This window comes from Misgurnus anguillicaudatus, unplaced genomic scaffold (assembly GCF_027580225.2).
Source record: "Misgurnus anguillicaudatus unplaced genomic scaffold, ASM2758022v2 HiC_scaffold_28, whole genome shotgun sequence".
NCBI classification, from domain to species: Eukaryota; Metazoa; Chordata; class Actinopteri; order Cypriniformes; family Cobitidae; genus Misgurnus; species Misgurnus anguillicaudatus.
The window spans coordinates 4,878,126-4,904,732 of NW_027395278.1; the positions used below are offsets into that span (position 1 = coordinate 4,878,126).

At 37.9% G+C, this 26,607-nt stretch overlaps 2 protein-coding genes across 3 annotated transcripts in view; both read left to right on the top strand.

The window, feature by feature from the left end:
- Window positions 1–212: 212 nt before the first annotated feature.
- Window positions 213–26,607, top strand: part of LOC129418215 (protein ZNF365) — a 34,969-nt gene continuing 8,574 nt past the window's right edge. Inside the window, exons 1-5 of one of the 2 annotated variants that reach the window (XM_055173159.2) lie at window positions 213–381; window positions 2,057–2,778; window positions 4,573–4,744; window positions 4,963–5,009; window positions 7,814–7,933. In XM_055173159.2, the coding sequence (XP_055029134.2) occupies window positions 2,069–2,778; window positions 4,573–4,744; window positions 4,963–5,009; window positions 7,814–7,933 (1,049 nt within the window). In that variant the 5' untranslated portion in view covers window positions 213–381; window positions 2,057–2,068. Of the gene's footprint in view, window positions 382–2,056; window positions 2,779–4,572; window positions 4,745–4,962; window positions 5,010–7,813; window positions 14,654–26,607 lie in introns of those variants that run through there. The other variant, XM_055173158.2, reaches the window with a different exon arrangement.
- On the top strand, window positions 24,871–26,287 carry LOC141362544 (2-aminoethanethiol dioxygenase-like). The gene has a single exon (XM_073864776.1). It carries the CDS (start codon window positions 25,101–25,103, stop codon window positions 25,863–25,865), a length of 765 nt encoding a protein of 254 aa, XP_073720877.1. The 5' UTR covers window positions 24,871–25,100; the 3' UTR covers window positions 25,866–26,287.

A 26,607-nucleotide genomic window follows, 5' to 3' on the forward strand; every position in this document is an offset into this window, starting at 1 on the left:
CCCGTCTGTCTTCAAATGGTAAAAACTGATTGTCTGCCGCACTGCATTCTAATGAATCGTCAATGCTCTAATCAAATCTATTTACTTCTTACTGGATCTTTTTAGATCGTTTGAACGATCCGATGAAATCTTGCAACCCTTTTGCACACGACAACTGCATTCAGCACCACATTAAAATAAACCAATGTCACCCCTGTCGCTGGGGGGTCGTTAATACCCAGATGACTTCATACACCTATATGTCTTTCTACTGTATCTGAATCAGGGGGGACCGGGAAAATACCAAGCAACAAATAATCAAGGATCAACAGTTTGATTAAAGGGTACAATCAAAATCCCAGCAGCACGAACCAAAATTAGCATTGGACCCCGTTCATTGAGGTATGGTTGCATGCTTATGAAATATAATAGATAGATAGATGTAATAGATAGAAATGTCATATGACTACCTGTCTGATTTCAGACTCATTTTAATAGATCGCCTGCTTGCATACGTAGATCGCATATAAATCTTGCTCTACCAGTTGTCTCTATCGGAAACGTAATGGATCATTTAAAGTAAAAATACATGATATTTGGATTTCACTGACATATCTAAGGAGATAATTTAATTATGCATAAATGCTGTTAATCTATATCACCACGGATATGCATTAATGTGATTTACGTACCAAACCTGAAAAATGAATCTAGAAAAGCAACGAGCATTTTTACATTAAGATAGGAGGTAAGCTAGAATTATCTTTATACATTTTTGCTGTTAAAACCGACGCTTTAATCTTATAACCCACCTAATAAATAACATAATAATAATAATAATAATACAGTATATAAAATAATACAGTATAATAAAGGTCCAGGCGTATGCCACTGTTGTATCTTAGATGTTTCATGGACTGCATCTATTTTTAGGCCTTGTGAAAAGCTCACTAGAGTAAAAAATGAGGCACCAGTTAGGCATACAGGGGTGCAGACTGGTTAACTAGATGATACCAATATCTAGAGCAGTAAAACTCAACCGCCTTGCTCAACCCCTCCCTGGCATAACTAGAAAGCTATAGATATATTTGTATAAAATGTAGCCTATTTTCATTGTATTGTTTGATTTTAAGTAGTTTTAATGGGAATGAAAATTCTGTCATTATTTACCAAACTGATCTGAACCCAATCTTTGACTTTCCTAGTAGGGCTGTCACAATGATTAAATAATCGTCTCATCGCGATTATTTGACCTCATCGCGATGATTTCAGATCACCGCAATGATTGCACATCTCTTTAAAAACACAAGGGGGAGCTGCAGCGCCTGTATCAGATGGCGCTCCTTAAAGGAATAGTCTACTCATTTTCAATATTAAAATATGTTATTACCTTAACTAAGAATTGTTGATACATCCCTCTATCATCTGTGTGCGTGCACGTAAGCGCTGGAGCGCGCTGCGACGCTTCGATAGCATTCAGCTTAGCCCCATTCATTCAATGGTACCATTTAGAGATAAAGTTAGAACTTCAACGTTTTTCCTATTTAAGACGAGTAGTTATACGAGCAAGTTTGGTGGTACAAAATAAAACGTAGCGCTTTTTTAAGCGGATTTAAAAGAGGAACTATATTGTATGGCGTAATTGCACTTATGGGAGTACTTCAACCCGGCGCAGTAACACTCTCCCTCTCCCATTATGAGAGGGAGAAGGGGAGCGGACTTTTCAGGCGAGTCGAAGTACTATTATCTTATGGCACCATTACATGTTGGTGTCGCTCATTAAGGCCAATTCGCACTGGTCGGACAACTACCAACTCCAACAGACACCGACAGATACCAACAGACACCCACATTCTAAAGTCTCATTTACTTTGATCCAACAACTGACAGACTCCAACAGACGCGTCTGTTGAATTCTGTCTGACCAGTGCGAATTGACCTTTACTTTTGCAGAAGTATAAAAAGAACATACCTGGTAAATATGAACATGTAGTGCATAGTTTGTAACATACAGTATGCTTATATAACATCACAGTATTACATCAAGTAACTTGAATGACAGATCATTTTTTGTTAGGTTATCTGTGTCATGCAGCAGAAAGTGTGCACACGCAACACAGCACTGTTTGTGAAGAACGGTGAGGCGTGTGGAGCCGGGGCTCCTCAGCAGTTCCCTTTCCGCTGCCCTCGATGTGGAGAACACGAACGATTTCAGAGCCTGGCTTCTCTCAGGGCTCATCTGGAGTACAGACACCCGTTCCACACTAATCACGTCATCAGCCTCCTATCCACAAGGGGGCGCTCAAACACAGACCTAGTGGAAAGTTGCAAACGCTCAAATTGTGACAAGTATAAAGTCTGTAATGCTGGGACAAATACTAACTCAATTGGAAGAGATCACAAACTCATATGTAACACTGATCCAACTCCATCCCATCAATTACCTGGAGAGCAGAAGCTGACATCTCCAGAGAGGAGCCTCATAGTTGGGGAGGCATCGGCTGGAGTCGGGCCCCTCTCGGCTCCGGTGGTGTCAGTTGAGAAAAGACTGGAGGGGATGATAAGGACCGCCAACAGCAGTATGGAGAGGCGTCTACTACGGCTTAGCTCAGAGCTGGCTCAGACAGACACCGCCATACTGTGTGAGCGTGCTCACTCGCATCATCTGGCCCAGGAGAAGCAGGAAGTTCTGGAGCGAGAGCGGGCGCTGAGCAGACAGGTGGATGCTGCGGTCATGGTGATTGCCACCCTGCGGCAACAGCTTAGCATCTCAGAGCATGAACTGGAGAGGAGAGAACAGTGAGTTTTATTGTTTAAGCTATAATGCCGCTTTTCCATTGCATAGTACCCCACTGTTTGGTTTGGGTCAGGTCGGGTCAGCTCACCTCACTTTGGCTTGGTTAGCTTTTTCATCGAATTTAGTAACACTTCGGAGTGAGGGATTATAGGCATGTCGTTATATTTGCGCTGCCTACTGCTGTGACATCATATAAGTGAGAGCGTCGTTGTACATTCCCATACATTCATTTATTTCTCAGTCTGCCACAAAATTTAAATTGAGAACCACAAATAGATGTTTGCACACTACCTCTGTCTCACATGACAATTTCTGTACAAACACCCGTGGCGTCGGTCGACGCGCTTCGCTGAGCCTCATTTAAGTTGCATGCCAAATGTGCCGCCACAAACTTTAAGTTTGGAAAAATTTTTTATAGTGTTTCTGATTCACAACCTGTGGATGTTTTTCATCACTAAAAGGGAATTTGGGAACTTACAGCAAAGCACAGATGACAACAGGTTTACTCAAGACAGCGCAAGCTAGCACTAAGGTAAATCTAATCTTTTCCATTATAGCAATGACGCTGGTAGTGACGATTCTCTCAGACCAATCAATCAGTGATCTACAGGGTTTTTGCATCACGTTTTGGTATCAGCTTGTATTGGGTACTACGTCCTGCACCCAGTGGAAAGGCTCCCAAAAGTGACCCAAACCAAACTGTGGGGTACTATGCAATGGAAAAGTGGGGTACTATGCAATGGATAAGTAGCATGAAGTCCAGTGAAATCCAAAGGAGACTACTGTTACCTGGTGTTATTCCTACAGTACATAGCGTTTTGTAGAAGGTGTATATGTGCTTTACTAGCATATAAACATTCATTTTTGGGATTATAGTCTTGGATTAAATGTATTAAAATAACAAAGCAACTCCAGTACTTATTACATTACCCCATATAAAGCTAAATATATGCGAATCGGGATTAAGCTGCACTCAGTCTTCCACAACTTTATGATCCCTGCTGAAAAAATTACAGAAAATTCTAATGGTTTTATTGGTTTTATTGGGAATTTTATTGGTTCTAATGGAATATGGCCCAAAATGGAATATTGTTTTTTGTTGGTCTCTAATGGTAAGTATTGGTTCTATGTATTGGTTCTAATGGAATATGTATTGGTTCTAATGAAATAGGGCCCAAAACACACTACAGTGTAGTGGTTTTAGTGGTAAAAGCTAATGGTTCCTATTGGTATTTTAATGGAAACCATTAGACTTTTCTGTAATGGTTTTATTTATTTTTTTCAGCAGGGATGGCAGATGGATGAATGAATTGATCCTTGATTCTGACACATATTTGTTAATAAGAATTAAAATGATTAATAAGAGAAAGCAGGTTTATACTATTACCACTAAACATAAGGGGTTAAATGAAGGAATGTTTGTCAAACCTTTTGTTGTTCCTAGCTGCATAAGGCTGTTTCGTATATACTTCCGAAGGATCCCATCTTTAGAAAAGAGTTCCTGGAGTTTATTTTTAACAGCATCCCTGATCATTTCAGTGTGATTTTGCCCCCTTAAACAGTTATTTTTGTCACCCTGTCACATTGTGATGCAGGCTCTGCAAAGATGCTTTTATTGAGGTAAAACATATGTGAGAGCAATCACTGTATGCTGGTGTGTGTGAAAACAGTAATAAGTATCTCCTATCATTTTACATTTGGTCCAAATCCTAAAATACTTCTTCCGTGCTTGACTTGGGCCTTAAGTTTTAGTGGCATGATGTTTATAAACTACTGTATCTTCAACTGTTTTACAGGGAGGTTATTACCATCCAGAAGTTTCTGGAAGCAGCGGCGCACCATGAGATGTGTGGGAAAGTTCGATTGCGACGGTTCATTGAAGGTCTTCTGCGACGGATTTCTCTTGCCGAGAGACTACTGGAATATTATCAGAGCGCACCGCACAGGCATTATTGTACTGCTCACCCTGTATGTCATCATGTTTGCAATATTATGTGGGCCAAGTTTGTTTTCCCTTTCAGTACACAACGTAGTATTATAGATTTTTTTAATAGATCTGAATGACCTGGCATGGCCCATTTCTTTTACTATTATTCATTTTTATCAGTTTCAGTTTTTAAATTCTATTTCAGAAATATATCAGACCTGAGAAGGATTTTTCTAACTTATTCTCTATATCATTTTAGGAGCCCGTTTTTTCTGATCTAGGTCCACAGAGATTAAAACACAGCAGGTAATGTATTTTTATTTTCTTTAGAGTAAATATTTATTTCTGGTATATAGGATGTATAGTTTATATTTTCCCCTATTATTTAGCTTTTTATCCAAGCATTTTGTTTCTTATAATTTATTTGCTGGCTGTGAGGAATATTTAATGTGTTGCCACATGCTGTTCTAGAAAGAAAAGACTTCTGATAAATTTACCACTGAGCTAAAAGTCATTACAAGATTTCTGAGCTCTCTTCAATTTTTAATGGCTTGCGTCACTTATAAAGGTGAGGATCAAATGTTCTTGCAAGCCGGATTTTGCTCATATTTGGGAGAGTGTTAAATTTGGACATTGCCTGTAATAATAATTCATGTAATCTGATGAAGACAGGGCAAGATCATGTTGCCTTCTTTAATGCTTTCATGGCTGCTGTACAATGCCTTTATTTGTGGCAATTAAATATGGTTGATCATGGAGAAGATGTATGGGTGATGATGATGCATATACAGTGATGTGAAAAAGTGTTGGCCTCCTTCCTGATTTTTTTTTTATGTTTATCACACTTTAATGTTTTAGATGTTCGTGAAGCAAATTTAAATGTTAATCAAAGATAACACAAGTAAACACAACATGCAGTTTTTAATTATAAAGATAAAACAAAATCCAAACCCACATGGCCCTGTGTGAAAGCGTGTTCTCCCCCTGTTAAAACATAACTTAACTGTGGTTTATCACACCTGAGTTCAGGTTCTCTAGCCACACCCAGGCCTGATTACTGTGACACCTATTCACAAAAAAATTATTTAATTGGGACCTGCTGTAACGTGGGGTTGCTTTAAAGAAAGCAATAGAGAGTTGAATCCATGTGCAAAAGAGGTTTATTAAAGTAAATCCCAAAAGGGCAGGCAAACACATCCAGTAAGGGGCAATCCAAAACGTAATCCAATAAACAGGCAAATGGTCAGGGCAGGCAGAAAACAATCTATATCCAGATATCAAGCACGGGTCAAAAACAGGCAGACAAAGAACAAGATACAGGTAAACAGAAAAACGCTATGATATAGACAGGCTAAACAGACTTGCCCTGCGTTCTAGTTAGTTTTTTTATGACCTTCCCTCGCAAACTTCCCTCAGTCTTGTTCATTAGGATGTACGTCATTGCTTACGTTGTACGAGGGCCCACTACTGCTGAAACACTTGAAGTAGGTTCAAATGGATCGCCCTAAGCCCTTGATCATATGGAAAGTGGAGACCGCCCCCTCCATGTGCAAAGCGCGAGTTGCTGAAGTGACGTCACAATCGTGATGCATTGTGGGATATGGAGCTGCCTGAAGTGTACATATGAAGTAGAAGTAGGTCAAAATCGAGGGAGCCAGGGTCTGTCAATACAAACTTCCCTCGTCCATTTGACAAAGTGGAACGCACTTCAAAATGGCGACAGGGATTCCCCCGAGGAGAAGTGTTTAGGGAAGTTCGCAAGTGCGTGTCTAAAACTGGAGTGAAACGCACGCTAAGCAGGCTAGACAATAATCAGCAGTGATATAAGCAAAAGGAAGTGGCTTTATACTCAACAAACAGGAAGGGGGAAGTGAAGCATGGCATGATGACATTTCAAAATAAAAGTCAGAACAGAACAGGGTGTCAAAATAAAAGTTAGTTAAACCATGTTAAAACATAGTTAAACCATGATTAGTGTAGTAAAACCATTGTTTTGTTAATATTAATTAAGACACCAAAAAAGCATGGTTACTACACTTTACCACACAATTTTTTTTTTCATTTTTGTAAGGGTTATCAACAAATGGTGAAAACATGGAAGAGTGGGGAACCTTCCCATGAGTGGCCGGCCGACCAAAATTACCCCAAAAGAGCAGCGACGACTCATCCAAAGAATTGTAGGCCTCACTTGCCTCAGTTAAGTAAGGACAGTGTTCATGACTCCACCATAAGAAAGAGACTGGGCAAAAATGGCCTGCATGGCAGAGTTCCAAGAAAAAAAACTGCTGTTGAGCAAAAAGAACATAAAGGCTCGTTTCAGGTTTGCCAGAAAACATCTTGATGATCCCCAAGTCTTTTAGGAAAATACTCTGTGGACTGACGAGACAAAAGTTGAACTCTTTGGAAGGTGTGTGTCCCATTACGTCTGGGGTAAAAGTAACACTGCATTTGAGAAAGTAAAATATGGTGGTGGTAGTGTGATGGTCTTGAGCTGTTTTGCTGCTTCAGGACCTGGAAGAGTTGCTGTTATAAATGGAATCATGAATTCCGCTGCCTCCCAAAAAAATCCTGAAGGAGAATGTCCAGCCATCTGTACATGACCTCAAGCTGAAGAGAACTAGGATTCTACAGCAGAACAATGATCCAAAACACACCAGCAAGTCCACATCTGAATGGCTGAAGAAAAACAAAATGAAGACTTTGGAGTGGCGTAGTCAAAGTCCTGACCTCAATCCTATTGAGATGCTGTGGCCTGACCTTAAAAAGGCGGTTCATGTTCGAAAACCCTCCAATGTGGCTGAATTACAACAATTCTGCAAAGACGAGTGGGCAAAAATTCCTCAGACTCATTGCAAGTTATTGCAAACCTTGATTGCAGTTGTTGTTGCTGCTAAGGCTATTATTCCCTTCATAATAAAACCTTCATTTAAAAACTACATGTTGTGTTTACTTGTGTTATCTTTGATTAATATTTAAATTTGTTTCATGTTTTAAAACATTCAAGTGTGTCAAACATGCAAAAAAATCAGGAACGGGGCCAACACTTTATTACATCACTGTAGATTAACAATATCTCAATTGTGATGTGTTTTTTTGGTATTTTACAACAGATCTTCAGGAGACCATTTAGAGCAGGATGAAGAGCAGCAGCTACTTGGTCAGTCTAGATGGGGACTGTCTAAATCTTCCGCCAGTGGACTAGGTTACGACGACTGGTGCCAGAGAAGAAGGTCAGATGGGTATGAGGTTTAGAAACAAAGACTCACAATGAATGTACATGCAAATAACAAAGTTTAAAATATGAGTTAAACAACTTTAAGTTAATATGAAAATCCCAACCAACAACTTTATCTGAGAACCTTTTTCACCAGTATCAGCTATATTTTAGTAGAAATACTAAAGTTTAGTTGTACTTACACCCACTTCAATCCATTGAAAAATTAGTGCACATGAAAAAGTTTTACTTTTATATTCTTAAATGTGATTGTGGTTTAACCATGAAGTATTTTAAAGGTGGTGTGTGTAAATTTTAGTGCCATCTAGCAGATTGCAACTAACAGCTCACACCTTCATTTCAAAACGCATATGGTAGCCGCCACATGAGTCACGACAAACATGTCGTCGTCTAAGACAACGTAGGGACGAAACGCACTCTGTAGAACAGTTTGTCTGTTTAGGGCTACTGTAGAAACATGACGGCGACTTCCATGTAAGAAGACCCACGGTGTATGTAGATAAAAACGGCTCATTCTAAGGTAATAAAAACATTACAGTAATATAGTTATGTATATTATACTGCATTTCTGTCAAGAGATCCTTCTAAAAGTTACACAAAGCACCTTTAATAATGGAAATACACATTGGTTATACTCTGGACACTTAAAATTAAATTTGCCCTTTAATTCAAATAATATAGCTAGCATAACAGGTTGCTACAGTACTTAAAGTAAAGCGTTATAACCCAGGTAAAAATATTACGTGTTAAAATTTCGAGCAAATACTACTGTTTAGGAAAATAAATGTAGTTAAAAATTGAAGGTTGATGTTATAAAAGTGTAAAGCACAGGTCTGATGTTATGCCACTATAAGCTTGTAGTTTGTTCACAAACTGTCTTCTAATAGAAAATGCACTGTTTCTGTAAAAAAATACAAATGTAGCAAATACCTGTTTGTTTTTTTAATAGTGGTGCTAGTATGGGATGAATATACTTTCTCTGCTTAAGTTACTCAACCTCATTTGAAATGTATAATAGGACAATTTCCTTTTGTAAAACCCGCAGCTAATGAAAGATGTATAGATGTCATTAAGTATTCATAAATTCATTTGCCAGAGAATTTGACAAAAGGTTATATTTGGAGCGAAATCACTTACCTGTACAATCTTTTTTGGCAGAAGGCAGAACTATGAAATAGTTTTGAGAATAGGGGTATGCTTTATTAAGGAAAAAATGTAAACTGATTTGCATGTAATGTTTTCAATTGAACATATGTCAAGCTTATGTCCTTAATTGCCATTTTTTTCTCTGTATGATTACAACAGTAGCACTTACAGTATAGTCATCTTTGGCAGGACTGTAAAACTATTCAGACAAAGACTATTATTCAAAGAATAGGAATCTTTTTTATGTATTTAAAGGGTACTCATACATGAATCTTCTAAACCAAAAGAGTGGAGATACAGGGTATTGCTTTGGGTTGATAGTGGTACATAGTTAAAAAAAATGTTATCTATGAAGGACATGCACTTGTTTGGGTACACCAGGGATACCCAAAGTAGCTCCAACACTAATCAAACACACCCAAAGCAGCTAATAAAGGTCTTACTAAGCATACTAGAAAGTTCTAGGCAGGTTTGCTGAGGCAAGTTGGAGCTAATCTTAGCAGGACACTGGCCCTCTATGACTTTGAGTACGCATTGGGTTGACCCTGCAATAGGTCCTAAGTGTCCAAACTGTTCAGAGAAATGCTAGATGAATGCTTCAAAAACTTATTTATGCTGACGTGGAGTTGTTCAGATGCAGGGTAGATCTCACCCACAGTACCTTACTGTGTGTGCACACCACTAGCAACTATGTAGCTGCGTGTCGCTAGTTTCTTTCAATGAGGTCGTTAGGAGGTGTTCCTAGTAACAACTATAATGAGTAACCGTCCTCTCAGTAAATGAGGAGAGATGGATGATGTAAATTCCGCTGCTTTACTCTCATTGGTTGTTGCTTTCTAAAGTTGCTTGTCATTTGCATAAAGTTAAACTGTTGTTGCGTAGCTGGACATGCCTACTTCCTATCACCAATGGTCACCTGAAATCGCCAAGCTTTCATTGAAATGAATGAGATCGCTCCGCCGTTGCTAGTCGCTGGCGGTGTGCACGCAACTTTACTGTGCGTTCACACCAGACGCGGTCGATGCTGCAAAAACCCGCTATCCGTGGGTAGTTCGACGCTTGAACATTTTGAGTTTACTCGCTTCATTCGCGCGCGAAATTCTAGTCATTCGAGACATTCACATGGAAATTCGCGTCATGGGAGGGGCTTCTACGACTTTGCTCGCTTCCTGTAATCACGTCACTACTAGAGCAAGCTCCTGATTGGTTAACGCGGCACAAATATCTGTCAAAATACAGATTTTTCAACTCGTGCACCATCTGCGCCGCGTGTTCCGCGTGTTCAGCACCATTTACGCTTAACGTGCAGCAGGATGCCTATTCGTGTCTCTGCATTGACTTAACATGTAAATCACTCGCGCTTGCTGCCTCTTCCGCGTCTGGTGTGAATGCACCTTTATTTAGTCTTCACATGAAAACAGTTATAGCTAGTAGGGGGCATGTACTAAAATTTCAGCTCAATCTAAATATTTACTTTAAAGGAATGGTTCACCCAAAAATGAAAAGAAATATTCTGCTCTTTTATACAGTGAAAGTGAATTTTAACTAATCTACCAAGATTTACAACAACCCATTTTCAACAACCTACATTTCAGTATTTAAAGTAAAGAACAGAGAAACTCAAGACATTCTGCTAAACTTCTCTTGTGGTGTTTTATAGAAATATGAAAGTTTTAAAATAAAATGATAATAAATCAATTTCATAACCAATCAATTAAATTTTGGGGTGAACTATTCCTTTCATTTTTTGTATCAATTGGATGTGACTAGCTAACTATTGTCTTTTGGTTTCATGTGCAATGTTTGCACACTTGCACATATATTTAAAGAGCCCAATATACCTGTTCATATGAACCAAAATGGCACTTTTAGTTTTCATAGTTATGTCTACACCAATGCGAAGATGAAAAAAGACTGTTTGTAATATGTAAAGGCAGTTCCTCCACCATTACTGCTCAATTACGACACTGTGATTAAAATCTACTTTTGTGTTTTTTATGCATCGCTAGTAAAAAGGTTACTTCATACAAAGATGAGATTTTTTTTCTCTTTCATGTCATTCAAACCCCTGATGGCTTTCTATTTGTAACTACTGCCTTGAATTTTTGTTTAGACTGGAAGTGGATGGTGGACTTTCATAAAATAATCGATAATTTTTTCGTTTTTCAAAACCTGTTAGTATGCCTTCATGAAACTTGGAATATATGGCACGAGTGGCATAGTGTTTTTAAAGAAGCTTTACTGTCGTTTTGAAGCAGCAAGCAGTGGTCACAATCCACTTATTGTAAACAACAACTACAAAAAAACATTTTAAAAAATTGTTTTGGTCCAAACTATCTAAAGAAACCATCAGGGGTTTAAACGACATGAGGGTAAGTAAATAATGACAAACAGGGCTTGACAGTGTGGCTAATACGATGTTAATTTTTTGTGTTCCTGTGAGAAATTATTTTGTTTATCGCAAAGTTGCATTACTTTATGCTGAATTTAAATACATTTAGAAGCAAAACTACTAAAGAAATTTGGATGTAGTTTAAAAGCGTTAATACATTTTATCTTTGTTGTTGTTCTTTTCATGTTTATGTTACAAAAGGCTAAATAAACATATGCAAACTTTGCAGTACACAAGCCACATTTCTTGACATGTGCTGCATGTTTTAATGTGTTTCAAAGTGAAACAGGGTAGCAAAAGCTGTTTTTTGTGAAATATAAAGCGGGGAAATTAAAGGCGGAGTCCACGATGTTTGAAAGCCAATGTTGATATTTGAAATCACCTAAACAAACACGCCCCTACCCCAATAGAATCTGAACCTTCTGTTGATAGACCCGCCACACATACGCAACTCGGCAAGGATGTTGGTTAGACACGATCCTTACTGCTGATTGGCTATAACTGTGTTTTGGTAGTCGGCCCGTCTCCTTTTCCAAAGCGTTTTTCAAACATCGTGGACTCCGCCTTTAAGTATTTGACACATCAGCATTTTTATCAGTAAGGGGATTTTTTAAGTGGGCTATTGACACAAAATTTCCTCCAGATGTAGCCATCAAGCTAAATATTGAATTCATATTAAGAAATCAGAACATTTAAGTATACAAGTTGAGTCATAATAAAGTGAAATTACACAGGGAATAAGTATTGAACACACTTTATTTAATACTTTGTAGAAAAGCCTTTGTTGGTGATTACAGCTTCTAGACACCTCTGGTATGGAGAGACCAGTCGTCCGCATTGTTCAGGAGTGATTCTGGCCCATTCTTCAACACAAATGGTCTTTCAATCTTGAAGGTTTCTTGGGCCTCTTTTATGAACTTTGATTTTCAGTTCTCTCCATAGATTTTCTATGGGATTTAGGTCAGGTGACTCACTGGGCCACTTCATTGTTTTCTTGGCCTTGTGTTTGGGATTATTGTCTTGCTGAAATGTCCACCCTCTTTTCATTTTCAGCTTTCTGGTAGATGGCAGCAGATTTTTATCCAGAATTATCCAAAATTCATCCTGCCTTCAATAATATGAAGTCTGCCAGTACCCCTTGCTAAAAAAGCAGCCCCAAATCATGATGCTTCCACCCCCAAACTTAACTGTTGGTATGGTGTTCTTGGGGTGGTGGGCAGTGCCATTTTTTTTCCAAACATGGTGTGCCAAAAAGTTCAATTTTGCTTTCATCTGACCATACTATAGTCTCCCAATAATCCACAGGCTTCTCCAAATGCTCTTTCACAAACTTTAACCGAGCCTCAACATGCTTTTTGTTCTGCAATGGAGTCTTGCATGGGGAGTGTGCATAGATGTCATGGCGGTTCAGTGCATTGCTTATAGTTTTCTTTGAAACAACAGTACCTGCTGATGCAAGGTCTTCCCGAAGTTCTGCCCAAGTGGTCCTTGGCTCTTGAAAAACTCTCCTGCTTATTATTTGGACTCCACGGACAGGGATCTTACGTGGAGCACCTGATCGTGGCCGGTTTATGGTGAAGTGATGCTCTTTCCATTTCCGGATAATGGCCCCCACAGTGCTCACAGAAACATTCAGCATTCTGGAAATGCGCCTATAACCATTCCCATCAAAATGCTTTTCAACAATAAGATTACGAAGATCTTGAGAGAGTTCTTTGCTTTTACCCATAACAAAGTCGTTTCTGTGTGCCTTCTGGGTAACGAGAAGCCTTTATAGGCCATCAATTAGGACTAAAGCAGCTGATATCCATTAGTACTGATGGGGGCAAGGTTTCTCTCTCAATACTGACAGATTTCAGGTGATCTTCTTGCTTTCTATGCCATCTTGCACCTTGTTCTCTTCATGTGTTCAATACTTATCTCATTTCACTTTATTTATTATGACTCAACTTGTATACTTAAATGTTCTGATTTCTTTGTATGAATTCAATACTTGGCTTGATGGCTACATCTGGTGGAAATTTTGTGCCAATAGCCCACTTAGAGATCCCCTTACTGATAAAATGCTGATGTGTCAAATACTTATTTTCCCTGCTGTACATAAAATTACATTTTAAAAAATATTAAATTTGGTTTATCACAATATGTTCCTGAATTTTGTTTCATTAGCTGCCTACTTCTGCACATTGTATTGTGGCACATTAAAGTTTTAGGATTTCAGTTGTGCTCCTACATTTTTGACTGTGCTTCCAGCTTTTTGTAATTAGGAGCACACATGTGCGCCCAACAATATATGTAAGCGTTGAGCCCTGACAAAATTCTCATTTTGTCTGAACTGTTCCTTTAAGATATGTTAATAGTTATGTTAATTTAAAGTCTTTTATGTAGTGCTGTGTGAGCATGAGGTAGTTGACCTCCATCAGTATTTTATTGTGAGTGAGCATGCTATAATGCTTTAACCAGTGGCTTGTGCAATATGTGACAGTATTTTCATGATAGGGTGAAAACAAAAAATATTGTACAGGAGGAATTTGAAAAATTCAAAAGCACCATATGATAAAACATGTTACTGTGGGGCACAACCTAATTCACATTGGGCTTTGAATCTAATCTGGTACAGTATGTAATTTTGTCAAGATATTTGATTAAATAGTTAGTTTTGCAAACTGATTAAAATATAAAGATGGAAGAAAGTACCAAAAATTAAATGCATGACGTTATTGATGCAGTTTTATTATTTTACTATAGTTGTAACAGCCAAATATGTCTTGGACAATTATTCATTATTTCATGTACTTTTTCTTCTGTGAATTAGTTTGGGCCCTTGAAATGTAGAAATGCCATTATAGATGTGACAATCAGAAGTAGAGCAAAGTTAAATGACTTAAATGTTTTAATTTCATTGTTTAGTTTGTTCCTGATGATAGTATCAGGGATTATTTGAGATAATGTTTAATGTTGTGCAATGTTGGTTTATGTTTAAATGTAAAAATAATTGATTTTGTTTTCTCTAGACTTATTATATTAATGTTTGTGCCTTTCTCTTGGAACATTGTTATCTGTATTACATTTGTGATACTGTGAGATTTTCAGTCTCAAATGAACCTTGCTGCTCCATGTGATATCCTTAATAATAGAAATGAGATTAGAAGTGATCATTAAAGACTGATCTGTTAATGCTTTGCCTGTTATTCATCTCTTTGTGGCAACTGCAGCATTATTAAAATCAGAATGATCAAATGTGTAGTTAGTACCACTGTGATTTCTTTCTGTTAAGTACCAGGGCCCATATTCACAAAGCATCTTTAGACTAAAAGGAGCTTCTATCTTGCTGATTTAGAAGAATCTCTTAAGGGGACATTTCGCAAGACTTTTTCTAAGATGTAAAATAAATCTTTGGTGTCTCCAGAGTACATGTATTAAGTTTTAGCTCAAAATACCATATAGATAATTTATTATGTTAAAATTGCCACTTTGTAGGTGTGAGCAAAAATTTGCTGTTTTGGGTGTGTCCTTTAAAATGCAAATGAGCTGATTTTAATGGCAGTGCCATGGTTGGAAAGTGCAGATTAAGGGACAGTATTATCCCCTTCTGACATCACAAGGGGAGCCAAATTTCAATAACCTATTTATTCACATGCTAGCAGAGAATGGTTTACCAAAACTGAGTTGTTATTTTTCACATTTTCTAGGTTGATAGATGCACTGGGGACCCAATTATAGCACTAAAACACGGAAAAAGTCCGCTGGACATGATATGTCCCCTGGAAAAAATGATGGGTGTGTCAGTCCTAATTATAGCTTAAGATTTTTCTTAGCTAAAACTCTTAGCTAAGAACTTTGACTGCTATTTAGGAGAAGTCTTAGTCTTACGATAAAATATTTTGTGAATAGGGACCCGGTTTTGTACATGGCAATCTAATGTGTCCAGTAATGCTGAGGTACAACCACTAGAGGGTATCCTTGTTTCAAATGATCATTCACAAATAACTTCAATAAATAATGAATTCACCAAATATTTCATAATTGCTCTCTCTCCCTCTCCATCCCAGATGTATATATTGAACAGAAACAAATAATTTTGTAGTAGAATGACATAATAATGGTACATTATATGGGGATCATCATGGTGAAGACCGATACAGTGGGTATTCATGGCAACATAGAGTTTAGCCCATGATGGTATTTTAATATGAAATTAAAATAATGGTAAAGATAATAGCAGGTAGACAATTCATTACTTGTTGAATCTAAAGAGATAGTTCACCCAAAAATGAATTCTGTCATCATTTACTCACTCTCATGTTGTTGCAAACCTGTATAAATGTCTTTGTTCTGATGAACAAAAGGAAGATATATTTAGTAATGTTTGTAACCAAACCAATCAAAGCCCCATTCACTTTGTTCTTTTTTAATTATGGAAGTGAATGGGGCTTCTGATTGGTTTGGTTCATAGACTGGATAAAATATGCTCATAGTGTCCTTGACATCAGCCATAGGTTTGTGAAGAGCTTTTTTAAGGTTAAAGGATTAGTCCATTTTCTTTAAAAAAATCCAGATAATTTACTCACCACCATGTCATCCAAAATTTTGATGTCTTTCTTTGTTCAGTCGAGAAGAAATTATGTTTTTTAGGAAGATTTTTCTCATTTTAATGGACTTTAATTGACCCCAACACTTAACAATTTTAATGCAGTTTAAAATTGCAGTTTCAAGGAGTTTCAAAGGACTCTAAACGATCCCAAACGAGGCATAAGGGTCTTATCTAGCGAAACGATTGTCATTATTGGCAAGAAAAATAAAAAATGTGCACTTTTAAACCACAACTGGTTAAACCACGTGATGAGACAGCGTGCGTTATGTGAGCTTTAAACAACAAACTGACACAAAGACATTAATTGGTATCATTCCACATACAACAACGTTGAAACTGTCCTGTTTCTCCACACTTGTAAACACTGCGGCGTAGTTTCACATAGGTCATCCGTGACCTCTTGACCTGATGACGTATTTTGTGAGGTCGCGCAGGCGTGTTACACGACAGGAGGAAGACGAGAGTTGTGTCAGTTTGTTGTTTAAAGCTCACATAACGCACGCTGTTTCTGCATTTCTGATCTTAATCTGGAGTACCTATAGAGTAGTATGACATCCTTTATATGTCCGAAGAGTCTTTAGTTTAATCAGATTTATATATATCAAAAAGAATGATTAGCTTTACCGAATCTTTCCAATAACGTACGAAAAAATGAAGAAGGAGGAGTTACTACCGCGGGAGGAGCCATTGTTTCCATAAGGCTGGATTTCTTTTCCTTACATCCAAAAACACACTTCTTCTTTCGTGCCATTGTTGAGTTTTGAAATTAAACAAAGCTGTGTCGTGTGATGGGATGTTTGCAAGTTCTAGCATCTCCCGCTGATTGACAGATGGGCGGGGTTTTCCGGAGGAAGTGCCCATATTAAGAATTGATACATATAGAAACCCCTGAAACGTCAGCTGGACCTGTAATCGAAAAAACTTTCCGAAACTTGTACGAACCCTGGCGAAGTGCATTCGGCACAGAAATACTCTGTAACATGTCCAACTGCTTTTTTGATGACACTTTGCCTACGTTAAGCATGAGGAAACAACTCTATATATGTGTTAATAGGTCAGAATGCGTGAAATACCATTGAACCACTCCTTTAAAATGGTCTGCAAATGTGCGTTTCATATATGTAACTAACATTTTGAAGTCATTATGCAATTACATGAGGTCGCGCTGGCTAGTCACACAGTCGTAGGAAGTCTTCTCGACTGAACAAATAATGACATCAACATTTTGGATGACATGGTGGTGAGTAAATTATTTGGATTTTTTAAGAAAATTGACTAATCTTTTAAAGTAGATCAAAAAAAAATTTGTAAACATTTTCTACTGTAAAGTTGGCCATTGTAACATGGAGGTCTATGGGAATTGACTCCCTTTTGGAGCCAGCCTCTAGTGGCCAGTTGATGAATTGCAGTTTAAGTCACTTCTGTATAGGTTTCATCAGAGAGATCAGGAGGTTGCCCCTTGTTTTTTTTTACAAACATTCCTTAAATTATCTTCATTCGTGTTCATCAGAACAAAGAAATGTATACAGGTTTGTAAAAACATGGGAATAAGTACATGATGACATGATTTTTCATTTTTGGGTGAACTATCCCTTTAAAGGATGAAACTGGTTGTGCTAAATAAAAAGTGTTTGAATGTCTTATATGTGAACTTAGATTTTAAAAATTTCATTATGTTTTAAAGCTTATTATTGGTGCCTTTACTTCTTGACCATGTCAAAGATTTATGTTTTATTTAACTTGAAAAATGATGAGATAACTCTCAGGGGGGACATTTCCATATGTTATGTTTGGGACAGTATGACTTATCTCATAAATAAATAAAACTTCCCATTGTACATCAGGAAAGATGTTCTCACTCAAAGAATGCTACAGTGGTCTGTAGTGTACAAAAGCTTTGGGACCAAACACGCAAAGGCAGACTGTTCAGAGAGCTGGCTCAGAGTCAGGAAAAACAAACTTCAAGAGGAGGAAATACACATTAACCAGAGAGTATTGAGTTATGATGACAAAAGAGCAAAGACCTCTCAGCTACATTAAACAAAGATGTCTTTTGAAACTGAGACAAGAGAGTAAAAAAAAAGAGAAGAGTTTGTAAATAGTCTCATCTAATTATATTAGGAGCATCACATTTTTTATGTCAATCACTGATTTCTCTTTCATTTCAATCTTACTCAGTCAATATTTTAATACATATATTTGATACATATATTTCATCATATTACAGTTTATACACTCACCTAAAGGATTATTAGGAACACCATACTAATACTGTGTTTGACCCCCTTTCGCCTTCAGAACTGCTTTAATTATAGGTGGCATTGATTCAACAAGGTGCTGAAAGCATTCTTTAGAAATGTTGGCCCATATTGATAGGATAGCATCTTGCAGTTGATGGAGATTTGTGGGATGCACATCCAGGGCACGAAGCTCCCGTTCCACCACATCCCAAAGATGCCAATTGGGTTGAGATCTGGTGACTGTGGGGGCCATTTTAGTACAGTAAACTTATTGTCATGTTCAAGAAACCAATTTAAAATGATTCGAGCTTTGTGACATGGTGCATTATCCAGCTGGAAGTAGCCATCAGAGGATGGGTACATGGTGGTCATAAAGGGATGGACATGGTCAGAAACAATGCTCAGGTAGGCTGTGGCATTTAAACGATGCCCAGTTGGCACTAAGTGGCCTAAAGTGTGCCAAGAAAACATCCCCCACACCATTACACCACCACCACCAGCCTGCACAGTGGTAACAAGGCATGATGGATCCATGTTCTCATTTTGTTTACGTCAAATTCTGACTCTACCATCTGAATGTCTCAACAGAAATCGAGACTCATCAGACCAGGCAACATTTTTCCAGTCTTCAACTGTCCAATTTTGGTGAGCTTGGGCAATTTGTAGCCCCTTTTTTCCTATTTGTAGTGGAGATGAGTGGTACCCAGTGGGGTTGTCTGCTGTTGTAGCCCATCCGACTCAAGGTTGTGCGTGTTGTGGGTTCACAAATGCTTTGCTGCATACCTCGATTGTAACAAGTGGTTATTTCAGTCAAAGTTGCTCTTCTATCAGCTTAAATCAGTCGGCCCATTCTCCTCTGACCGCATCAACAAGGCATTTTCGCCCACAGGACTCCCGCATACTGGAAGTTCTTCCCTTTTCACACCATTCTTTGTAAACCCTAGAAATGGTTGTGCGTGAAAATCCCAGTAATTTAGCAGATTGTGAAATACTCAGACAGGCCCATCTAGCACCAACAACCATGCCAAGTTTGCTCAAAATTGCTTAAATCTTTCCCATTCTGACACTCAGTCAGGAGATTGTCTTGACTAGGACCACACCTCTAAATGCATTGAAGCAACTGCCATGTGATTGGTTGATTAGATAATTGCATTAATGAGAAATAAAACAGGTGTTCCTAATAATCCTTTAGGTCTGTATATGTATTTAGTTATTAAAGAAATTGAGAAGCGGATTTAAAATGTAAACGTGAAACGAAAAACAAACAAAATAAAGGTTTAGATTTAATATCAAAATAAGTGGCAGAGTAATCCAATCTTCTCTGGTTGTTCAAGTTACTCTGAAGAAAGTTCAATGATTGAGATGGTGAACGAATAAGACAGATCAATATAATTAGAAGGCACATTTGAATCAGTGCGTTTATTAATGTTTGGTGTGAATTTAGATGACATAGAGCGTCCTTATGATGTCAACCACAAGTGTTTTTTCACAGTCATACTGTGTGTGTGTGTCTTACAACCTCATAGGACTGTTGTAGGCGGTGGTGTTGCATCCTGTTACATGGCTTTTATCTGTTTATAGATGATCTGTTGTTACTGTATGTGTGTGCCAATGAATAAGACGACATGTACTGGAATAACTACATGACCACAGATGACTAAACTGTCCACATGTCTATTTTTCTATAAATATGTACTTTAAAGCAATGTCATGTAAACGTGTTTATGAGTCATGATCAGTTAAGCAACAGCCAGCATCTCAGTGCTAATGAAATCACTGGTTTGTCATCCACAGTTGCTATAGTAATCAGTCGATTCAAGGATTTCTGTGCAAAAGATGATTTTAAATCTGATTTGTGAAACATTACCTGATCCACAACAAAACTCACCCTTTGTAGGCTTGCTTATTTGATGTTTAAAAGACATAATGGCATAATAATATGTAAGGAGTAATTGATGATGGGCTTTTGAATTATTGGAAAATAATGCACACCTAAGTGCTTTCGGTGCACAGAGAACACACATACTCAAATGGACACTTATAAGTAGTGATGCACCGATGTATCGGCCGCCGATATTTATCGGCCGATATTTGATGAATTTGAAACCATCGGCATATCGGTAATGGCACGAGAAAGACCGATACCGATTGTTTATTAATTAACCACATAAAGGCAATGAGTTGCATGTCTGTTGTTCAATTAAAATTATTTAATGTTCTGGTGTGCACTATACTTAAGCACCGACAGAAAACCTTTGTTGAGCTGGCTCAAATGTCTTGGACAATAAAAGAAACAGACTGCACTTTAGTGGGGGGAAAAAAGTCCAACTTTTTTTTAAGTTGCAATAGCACTAGCATTATTTATGTTTATTAAAGAAATCCATTATATGTAAAAAAAATTTTTAATGTTGTTAATAAAAGAAATGCTGAATAGCAAACCACCTTTGAAGATTGTCATGTTGTCTTATTATATTTGTTTTAGCTTAATTTGTGCCTCTCTTATTATGTTGGTCAGTTGAATGTTAATTAGATCCAATCCATGTTCAGTAAAAATAATTTGATGCAGAAATAAACTAGCTAATAGACCAACTGTATAGTATTGTATACAAGTGTTTAATATCGGTATCGGCCAGAAGTTGTCTGTTTAAATTGGCATCGGCCCAAAAAAATCCTAACGGTGCATCCCTACTTATAAGCGCACACACAGAGACACGCGTTTCAAAAAGCATGCAAACATCAAATCTCCCTGCACTTGACAGGACACATACACACAAAATTATCTCGAGATACCACAGTCTTGGCAAGTATTCTCATAAAAACAGTCAGTTATGTCTTAAAGGGACATTCCACTTTTTTGTAAATATACACATTTTTCAGCTCCCCTAGAGTTAAACATTTGATTTTTACAGTTTTGGAATCCATTCAGCTGATCTCCGGGTCTGGTGCTACCACTTTTAGCATAGCTTAGCATAATCCATTGAATCTGATTAGACCATTAGCATTGCACAAAAAAATAACTAGAGAGTTTCAATATTTTTTTCTATTTAAAACTTGACTCTTCTAAAATACTCGTAAAATTGGAAAGAGGACCTAGTAACATTCCCGGAAAGCCCTATGTACAAGACGCAGAAACAATGCTTTAAGGGGCGTGCCGCAGCCGTAGTGAGGATGCACGTGTCATCGAAACAATGTTATGGTTCAGCTCTTTAAAATGAAGGATTTACATGCAGATTAACATTCACAATGAGAAATGTCTATAAAATGGAATAAGGAAGAGATCAGGGAGCTCGTCACTATTTTTACAGAAAATTCTAATGGTTTTATTGGGAATTTTATTGGTTCTAATGGAATATGGCCCAAAACACACTACAGTGTATTGGTTTTTGTTGGTCTCTAATGGTATGTATTGGTTCTATTGGTTCTGTGTATTGGTTCTAATGGAATATGTATTGGTTCCAATGGAATATGGCCCAAAACACACTACAGTGTAGTGGTTTTAATGGTAAAAGCTAATGGTTTCTATTGGTATTTTAATGGAAACCATTAGAATTTTCTGTAATGGTTTTATTATTTTTTTACAGCAGGGAGATCATGCACAAGCATACCAGAACGGTCCGTCACACGCTCCTTTATAGTCTTATCATAAACAAAAATGCTCGTGAGTGGTTTCTGGAGAGAGAAATAACGGATAATAAGCAAACTTCAGACGCTGTGGAAAAATGCCTACCAAGTGCAAGACTTTTAATACGTCAAATATCTTAAGGGGATCTTTACGGTATATGTGTGTGAACACAGACAGATTCCGGAAAATTATTGGCAGTGTGAATGAACCAAAAATCAAACGATCCCAGACAAATCCCGGATGCATTTTCCATGTATTTTACATAATGTCCGTGTTAAAAGGGCTATTATGACAGAAGACAAAAGAAAAATCCCTTCTGTAACTTTTAAAGGGGACATTCCAAGCCCCTGTTTACAAGTTGTAAAATAAGTATCTGGTGTCCCCAGAGTGCGTATGTGAAGCTTTAGCTAAAAATACACCATGTCAAAATAGGCACTTTATGCGTGTGAGCAAAAATACACAGTTTTGTGTTTTTATCCCTTTAAATCCCAATGAGATGGTACTCGCAGCTCGCTTTCCAGAGGTGGGCGGAGTCTCAAAAGCGTGTGCTGCGGACAGTATAGGGCTTTTCACACAGACATTATAGAAAATACACGGGAAATGCATACGAGATTTGTCCGGGATAGTTTGATTTTTGGTTCAATCACACTGCCAATGATTTGCCGCAATATGTGTGTGCATTCACACAGACGCCGTAAATATCAAGGAGAGACACGTGGCGTATTTAAAGTTTTCGTATTTAACTTCACTGAGGTCCACTCAGTTTAAAATTTCTGGCCTTGCCACTGGCTCACACATGCAGAGTGAGTGATGTAACCTGTTAACATCAATGCTGATGATAGTGCTGCAAACGCGCAGTTCACATATGCTTTGTGTGAAACCGAACTTAGCAGTTATGTGTCTGAAACTGCCGAATGAAGCATCTATTTACATATATATCTATGGTGCGAGGTGGTGCGAAAGAGTGGAGGCGAGGACTAAATCGCATATTCATATCTATGGTACGAGCTGTGCGATTGAGTGGAGGGGCAGGGACTAATTCGCATATTCATAGTTCTGCATATACCAAATGAGGCAAGGGTGTATAGTTACATTCAAGCTGTTTTAAAACATGAAGAAATCACTGTGAAAGGTAAAAGTTTGGTTGTGTGTGTGTGTGTGTGTGTGTGTGTGTGTGTGTGTGTGTGTGTGTGTGTGTGTGTGTGTGAGTGTGAGATTGAGCATGTCTTTTCTATATTGCATTTGTGCTCTACCAGGCCTACTTTTCTGTGTTGAGATTTTCAGATTTATTCTAGATGCATTGATTTTATTTTGACAAATAAAAATAAAAAAATTATTTTTTGCATTTCCCATTCATTTTCAATTGGGGTAATTTTTACTCCCAAAGGGCCTCTTTGGTACATTTTTTACACATCTTTAGAACGTCCGAATCAAGACCAGTTTTTATATGAAGTTTGACAGATAGTCTAAAAAAAAATCACAAAATCTTATTCTACGGAGATGAATGGAACCATGTTTTTTAACTAAAGAAAAGTGGCTTGGGGTAAGATTGACCCCAAGGGACTTATAAGGGTTAAAGGTGCGTTTTAAATGATACAACTTATGACTACAGGGATACTTTAAAACTAACTTCACTAGTTCTTTCATCTAACAGTAGGGGGGACAGAGCAATTTTTGAAGGGGACTCCAATAAAACAGCCAAAATTTTACTTCTAGGCAGGGATGGGCAGTATTTTTGTTACATTTCAAATACAAAATACAAATAGTATTTTGTAATTTGGGTTTGACAGGGTGACGATGACATAGAAATGCGATGACATTCTTATAAAATTTCTGGCTACATTTAAAATCTAAACATATTGATAGTTTAATAATTGTTAAAATTATAAAATGTTTGTTTTCAACTGCTAAAATCCAATGATTTGATAAATAAATAATTGATTGCTGAATATTGTACCCCTAGTAGGATCTTGATATTTTGGTTACCATAATGACTGCCTTTACACACAATATATTATTATATTTATGAAATGATGATTAATTAGTTAGAGACTAGTTGCTGTGAATACAGGTGCCAACAATTGTTTATTATGAATGAGGTGTTTGTTATTGTTGCTAATGCAAATATTTTCAAAATACAATAATACAGTAGTTTATTTTGATACACATTGTGGCTGCTGTATTTTGTAGTTTATTTTGATACTTCTAAAACTAAAGTATTTGGTATTTTATTTTAAAATACATTTTGATGTATCTTTGCCCAACCCTGGTTGTAGTGATATGTGTACACAGACAACTCTCAGATGCGGGGCCTGTACCCCCTGTCATTTTTGCAACTTGCTACTTTTAAACAAAAGTTGTTAACAGTTAATTTTAAGTTTAAATTTAAAGTTTCAGTCAATGATTGGCGGAAGAAAGTATGCAAATACATTTTGTCGTAATTTTGAAATATTTTGTCTGTATTAGCTGAAAATTTTATTTTTCAGAAATATTTTGGTGAAATAAAAACTGTTAGTTTTAATATTTTGTTTGCTTTCAAGTAAGTTTTGCGTCACTGCAAGCCCCAAACAGGCAATGTGAACTTTAATAATAGGAATGCATTGCAAAGTTATTACAGCACCAGGATTTAAAGTGAGGATTTTCATTGTCTGTATACGCAGCCCGCACTGCTTTGACCCAGATCACGAGTGGTGGCGAAAGACCGAAGTGCTATTGCCCCTGCAAGCGCATGTGGGAGTTGTAGTCAGTCAGTTTAAGTGTTTTTTTCTTTCACTCTGTCCACATAAAATCCTTGCGAAGGCATTTTAAGTTACATACAACGACTTTAGTTAACGCCAAAATATAAAAGAACAAGCATCTTAAGCGTCTTGTTTAAAAAAAAACGTTGAATTATCACTGTGTAAAAACTACGTTTCCCACAATCCTCCGAGTGACGTATAGTCGTGTTGACATTGCGTACGTGTGAAGCTGATGCCTGTATAATGGGCGCGAATGACATGATCGTAATGGACATGTAGCGTTATTTCTTAAGGCGTCGCTGTTGTTTCAGAAGTGGTTTTGATTTTGATGTCCCAAATGATAAATGAATACTTTTTTAGTATTCATATCTGCATTTGATATAGCAGAGAAGAGGGGAGCGTGAATTTTGAAGTCGCGAGGACGCGGGACATGATGCCACGAGACAACATGACTTCCACTGTCCAGAAAATCGCCAGACAGGCGCTGACGACCTTCCGCAACCCATCCGTATTGGGAGAGCACAATAAAAAGTTTTTGGAAAATCAGAGCAAGCTAAAAAGCCTCATGGCGGAGGTAAGAGCGGCTGATTTGAGGATCGTTCCACGCAGCATCGAAAGCGCCCCGAGTACCTCGCGCGTCGCGCCTCCAGTCACGTACATGCACGTCTACGAGACCGACTCGTTCAGCATGGGCGTGTTTTTGTTAAAAACAGGCGCTTCTATACCTCTGCACGACCATCCAGGAATGTATGGCATGCTTAAAGTGATCTACGGAAAGGTCCGAATTAGCTGTTTCGACAGGTTGGATAAACCCAGAGACGGTGACAGTGGTGTGCAGTTCAACCCTCCGTTAATGCCCTTACAGAGAAGCTCCCTGCGACCCACAGTGCTGAAATCAGTAGGGGAATACACGGAAGAAAGCGCCCCGTGTGTGCTGTCACCTCAGACGGACAATATCCATCAAATAGACGCTGTGGACGGACCAACCGCATTCATTGACATATTGGCACCGCCGTATGACCCAGATGATGGGAGAGACTGCCACTACTATAAAATCTTACATGCCCATTCTGAAGCTGCTGATAAAAACAACCAAGCACAGGAACAGGGTGACTTATGGCTTATGGAAATACCACAGCCTAGTGAATTCTGGTGTGGTGGTGAACCTTACCCAGGGCCTAAAGTGTCCCTCTGAAGAAACTGATTATAAGCACGTGATGATTAAAGACATTTCATGTTCTTATCTTTGCCGTACGGACAGGCCTTCATTAAGTGGAGTGTGTTGTATTTGAAATGCATCTTGACCTGTCGTACAACACTTTTGCACAGTTGCACCTGTGCTTAGCTGCTGTCATTGAACTCAGACTTTTACAACCACTGATCTTGTTGAGGGATTACTTTTGTCCGGTTCACTGGTGTAATTTGAATAGGCTGTGATTTGTATTTAAATAGGTACCGTATACACCATTGGATAATTCCCTTAACACTTCTAAGAATTATTCAAATGAAATATTTACTTGAGCACTTACTGCTTTTAAAACTTTAAAATATGCAAAATGTTACATTTAATAACTGCATTCTGTTATGCAGAATGCATAATAAAACCTAAGACAATGACTTGTGTTTTTCATTATGAGTCTGGTTTGTAAAACAGAAGTGTGGCATCCTTAGATTCCCTTGAACAGTATTTCTCAACCAAGAAGTTGGGATCCATTTGGGGGCATCACGATTAACTTAATCAGTTAAAATAAGGCAAATTGGTGAGAGATTGTTAGTGGGAAGCCTTTAAATATTTTTGTGGACAGTGGGGAGCCTTGAGATCTGCTATGAAGCATGTTCTAATGCGCGCAATTGTTTGTCAAACGAGGACCTCTGGTGGTGTACTTCCGTTATGATGTTTTTTCCCCAAAAGCTCATTTTTCCAAATAAACGCACCA

Coding starts and splice junctions, on each gene's coding strand:
- LOC141362544 (XM_073864776.1), top strand. CDS start 25,101: ATGATGCCACGAGACAACATGACTTCCACTGTCCAGAAAATCGCCAGA.